This window comes from Citrus clementina, unplaced genomic scaffold (assembly GCF_000493195.1).
Source record: "Citrus clementina cultivar Clemenules unplaced genomic scaffold, Citrus_clementina_v1.0 scaffold_4, whole genome shotgun sequence".
Classification (NCBI taxonomy): domain Eukaryota; kingdom Viridiplantae; phylum Streptophyta; class Magnoliopsida; order Sapindales; family Rutaceae; genus Citrus; species Citrus x clementina.
The window spans coordinates 249,569-255,192 of record NW_006262274.1 but is presented as its reverse complement, the minus strand read 5'-3'; the positions used below and the strand labels follow the sequence as shown (position 1 = coordinate 255,192).

The 5,624-nt window shown below is 34.0% G+C and overlaps 1 protein-coding gene across 1 annotated transcript; it reads left to right on the top strand.

Annotated features, from left to right (window-relative positions):
* Positions 1-956: 956 nt before the first annotated feature.
* On the top strand, positions 957-4,498 carry LOC18043556 (proline transporter 1). Its single transcript, XM_006435503.2, has 7 exons — positions 957-1,426; positions 2,184-2,408; positions 2,514-2,608; positions 2,775-2,967; positions 3,401-3,525; positions 3,737-3,952; positions 4,033-4,498. The coding sequence occupies exons 1-7, from the start codon at positions 1,165-1,167 to the stop codon at positions 4,408-4,410; spliced, it is 1,494 nt and encodes a 497-aa protein (XP_006435566.1). The 5' UTR covers positions 957-1,164; the 3' UTR covers positions 4,411-4,498.
* Positions 4,499-5,624: the final 1,126 nt, after the last annotated feature.

Below are 5,624 nucleotides of genomic sequence, written 5' to 3'. Positions count from 1 at the left end.
ATTTCTTAAGTCATATCAGTCATCAGTTGCATTTCCTGTATCAATTTTATATAATGGGTTATGATTTACTTTCCTTATCAACAATAATCTTTGTCAAATTTAAAAAAAAAAATAAAGTAAAAAAAAAAGAGAAATTGATGATAAGTACTTGGAAGCAAATGAAAATTTCAAAAGCTTTGAAATGTTGGAAGTTACTTGTACAACTGGGACAAGCTATCTCAGGGAGGCCAAAACATTGTGAAACAGCGCAACAGAATTTTTCCTCACGCGGTGGATGGACTAATATTATAATAATATACTCTCACTAGAACAAATTTGTAAGAAACCAAAACTTCCAGCAAAACGGCAATCGAATCAAATTGGATATAATTAAATTTTGCTAAAGTGTGTCGACAGAATCTGAGAAATTTATAAAAATGACCTGAGCGAAATCACATGGCACATCATTTATTTGATATGAAAGAAATGAATGCAATTTTTTTTTTTTTTTTAGTCTTCTTACTTATTTTAAAATTTTTTATTATAAAAAGTGATTTCAAATAATATTATATTTATTAAATAATTTATTTAAATTTTATAAAAATTATTAATTATTTAATTAATGACACATTTGAGATCAAATTTAATATAAAAACTTTAGAATGCCAGTTATTACTCTTTTTTTTTAACTACCAATAAAGTAGGAGAAAAAGTAAACCGGTTGTTAGCCTCAAATTTAAACTATTTTATAAAAATTATGAATAAATCCGGTTACGTTGAGACTATTTTATAATAAAATATTAACTATAATCGTAGGATAATAAAAATAAATATTAAATATGAACCTACGGATTGACAATCATTGCTAGTATTCTACGTGAAACAATTCTACCGTAACCACCGCCATTATTAGGTATCGTATTGAGAAAGAACAGAATCTAGGGGTAAAAAAGGTACAAAATCCACTTCAACTGTGGCTGACGTACGCCAACCAAACTCAAAGAGTTTCGGATTCGCCGTGGCCGCCTCTGGGACTGAAAAAGCGAGAGACCAAAACCAAAAGCGAAAAAGGTTCCCAAAGAAAGAAAAAAGAAAAAAAGGAAAGGCGGAGGCTCACCCAGCGCGGCAAATTTGGAAAACGAAAAGCCATAGCTGGATATGATTTAATAACAGCGCGAATTTCGCATGAATAAATCCAGCTCCATATATAGGCAGCTGGCTGTCTTAAAAATATTTGACGAAGAAGAAGAGAGATTATTAAGAGTCAGCCCCTTGGGTGGTGAAGAAAGAATCCAAGACCAAGAGCCTACAGTTTTAATGGCAGGCGATAATAATAATAATAATAATCATAATAATAATAATAGTAGTGAAGAAGTAGATCCTTCTGTTCTTAAAGTGTATGATCAAGGTGTTGAAATTCCTGAAACTGCCCATCAAATTAGCAGCGGTTTGTCTCTTTTCCCATCTCTCTGATTCTCTTTGCTTCAAATCTAGTAGCATGTTTTTCATTAAATCATTCTGTTTCATTATGTCTCAAATTTTTATTTTATTTTATTTTATTTTATTTCTTTTTGGCTGAATCTCAGATTTTTATTGCCTTTTTGGCGAGTCTTCCGCAAATGTATGGTTTTTTGACGTGGGATTCTTGGGTTACTGGTTTTACCATTCTCTTTGTTTCATTTGGTGTGTATGAGGTTCCAAGTGTAGCAGCATGTTCTTGATGAAATGACTGTTTCGTTATGTTAAAGTTTTAATTTTTTTGGCAAAAAAATTCAAATTTTTTATTGCTTTCTGTGAGAGTGATTCTTTAAATGGATGGTTATTTGGTGTGGGAATCCTGGGTTAAATTGGAGAAGGGGATCAATTTGATGAATTTTGTTGAAAAATTATATTTTGATCCTCAATAAGCTTTTTATTTGCTTGTTCTGTGTAATGAATATGACTGATCTGTTTAATTTGGTTTATTTAATATCTGACTCTTAATTTTTATTTTTTCTTTTCATCTGTGTTCTATCAAATGAACCAACTTTTTGCTTTTTGGTTGTGAAAAATAAGAGTATCATGAAGCAATAATTTAACCTGTTGAGGAAAGTGAATTTCTTATTGTTCTTACGTATAAATAGGAAATGTAAATTTCTGCAGTTTGGTAATGTATTATTGTTGTTATGTGAGTTCGTCATACTTTTTTCATTTGGAAATGCTAGATTCATGGTTTCAAGTTGGATTTGTCCTCACCACTGGTATAAACAGTGCCTATGTATTGGGATATCCTGGGACTGTAATGGTCCCCTTGGGTTGGATAGCTGGTGTGGTCGGTTTAATTATAGCAACAATTGTATCACTCAATGCAAATGCTCTTATTGCCAAGCTCCATGAATTTGGTGGAAAGAGGCATATCCGATACAGAGATCTTGCTGGGCATATCTATGGTATGAGGAGAAAGTGAATAACATTGTGAATTTTGTTAGACAAATTGAGATCACTTTGTTTATTGTTTTGAGGGCTTATATTCCGGGGATTCAACTTTATTTCAGGAAGAAGAGCATATGCTCTAACATGGGGTTTGCAATATGTCAATCTGTTTATGATTAACACTGGATATATCATTTTGGCTGGTCAAGCCCTTAAGGTATGTCCAATTGAGGAAATACAATCTATCTTTATTATTGACATCAATTTGATCATGCTAATCAAGTTGTCCATTTTCATCACTTCATATTACCCTGCTCAAGCTTGATGACATGCCAGAAGTTAGTGAATGGCGTGAGATAAAAATTTCCGTGTTTGCTATGCAGGCGGCCTTTGTTCTTTTTTGGAAGGATGACCACACTATGAAGCTTCCATACTTTATTGCCATAGCTGGGTTTGTATGTGCCTTGTTTGCCATAGGGATACCCAATCTTTCAGCTCTTGGGGTTTGGCTGGGAGTTTCAACAGTTCTCTCCACGATATACATTGTTGTAGCAATTTGGCTGTCAGTTCGCGATGGTAGGTGCCAAATTATAATCATCAGTGCAAGTCTTTGATTCTTGTAACCTACACTTTGGGAATTTTCTAATTTCTTGGGCTGTCATGTAAGCAACAATCCAGTACACTGCTTAACCTTGACTTCTAGAACTATGAACTCGGGATTATGGGTCATCCCTCACCTGGTTCCAATAATTGAACTACATACTGGGATTGAAAATTGAAGAATTTAATTTATTGGGCTGTTTCATATTCACAGGCCTTGTGTATGAGTTGTCAGCCAATCACTAAATATTCACAAGAGTTTCTGTTGTTAAAATTCCTCTGGATTTTCTTTTTCCTTCACTCTTTGCTGGCACCACTCATGTACCATTTCCTTGTTTTGCTTATATTGCTTGCTCTTGTTAATAATTCCGGCATCAAAACAGGATTAACTATTTCCTTACTGTCATAGGACTAAAAAATCCAGCACGAGATTACAGCATCCCTGGAACAACTGCTACCAAAATCTTTGAATCAATAGGGGCATGTGCTAATCTGGTGTTTGCGTTCAATACTGGAATGCTTCCTGAAATACAGGTAAGGGAAGAATTCAGATCGTGATTGTTTGCTGAACATGGATAGCAACTAAACTTCGATGAGCTCTCTGCTAAAAAATGGATAGCGTTTGTCATTCTACTTTTTGGAAGAATGAGAATGCAGCATGATGTATATATTTATCCCCTATCAGCATTCTCCGGTTTTTCCACTTGAAACTAACAATTATGCCTTGGTATTATTCTTGCAACAGGCAACAATAAGGCAGCCTGTTGTAGAAAACATGATGAAAGCTTTGTACTTTCAATTCTCAGTTGGAGTTCTACCAATGTTTGCTGTGACATTTGTCGGGTACTGGGCTTACGGGAATTCCTCATCAAGCTATTTGCTCAATAATGTCAGTGGTCCGGTTTGGATGAAGGCCGCTGCCAATATTTCTGCCTTCCTGCAATCAGTCATTGCTTTGCATGTACTTTTCTTTATCTTTCACATTCCCACTTCATCGTTACTGTCATTATACCTATTTACAGAATAATTTTCCTCTTGTAGATATTTGCAAGCCCAATGTACGAGTTCTTGGATACCAAGTATGGGATTAAAGGAAATGCTCTGGCAGTTCGCAACTTAACGTTCAGAGTTACTGTAAGAGGTGGCTACCTAGCCATTAACACGCTGGTTTCAGCTCTTCTGCCATTTCTGGGTGATTTTATGAGTCTTACGGGAGCTGTCAGTACATTCCCACTTACTTTTATTCTTGCAAACCACATGTACCTAGTTGCGAAGAGGACCAAACTGCCTTCTTCACAAAAGATGTGGCATTGGTTAAATATTTGTTTCTTTTGCGTTGCATCTGTAGCAGCAGCAATCGCTGCTTTGAGGCTCATTGCCGTAGATTCAAAAACTTATCATGTCTTTGCAGATCTATAATTTCATTTTCATCAAGTGTATTCTCCAATTGCCAATTTGTAGGTTCAATTTTTCCCATGAAATTCTTGTTTTGGTTTGAAATAAAAAACAGATTATCAGTTTACTTATCAATGTTTATAAATGTTATAGCAAAAGCAGCCGCCAGGTTGCATCTTTAATCTTCTTCACTTGCTCAAACATTTCAATTAAAGTGACAGTATATCAACGGTACAAAAGCTATTACAAGAACATATCAAAAGAATAAGTAGCTTTCCGACATTTATGTTTTACATACCGAATTAATAACCGAATCTTTGAAATTTGAATTATCCATGGAAGTGGTTCGAGTCTCATTATTGGATTCTCCCCTCACATTTTTTTAAGGGAATACTATTTTTTTTTAGAGTGAATACAGTATTCCCTTGTACAATCAGATTAAAGCAAAAATCACCTTGGCAGTTGGCACGATGCCAAAAGCAATAAAAGCATATGCAGCCATGTAGGAATATACAAGGCAAATGCGCATAGCTGCATGCTAGGATGCTAATTCCCCCATTCAAGAAACTGAATTTTTGAAAGGAAAATTATCAATCGTCTATCCTTATTTTATTTTGTTATCAAATTTATTACAATATTTTCAGGGTATATTAGTCATCTACTCTAAGATGACAAAATGTATTTGCCGTTCACCAAACCGTTAGTTGCTGTTTAAATATGATGACGTCAGAAGAGTAATTTAGTCTTTTCATATGATACAATTGATAATTTAAGGGTATATAAATGATAATAAGAGATTTTAAGGTATACATGTGATAATTTTCAAGGATAAAATTGTCAATTCGCTACAATTCTGTTAACTTTCAAACGACAGTTAACGGTTTAGTAGTCGGCAGATAACTTTTGTCAATTTAGGGTGGACGATTGATACACTTTTAAAGTGTTGTAATATTTTTTATAAAAGTGTAAATTTAGGACATACAAATAATAATTTCTCGTTTCAAAAAGTGTAACAAGGAAGAAATTCCCTAAACTCTTATGCATGACAATAGTTCCTTTCATGTCACTATTCATCCTTCTTCTAGGTGATATTCATACTTCTCTAATTCCACGTACACTAGATCAAACTAAAATCAATGTTATTACAAAGAGCCAAAATTACATTCAAAATATCAACCATCTCAAAAATAACATAAAAAGATTGACTCTACTTGCATAAGCAATTTTTTTTTTCAGTA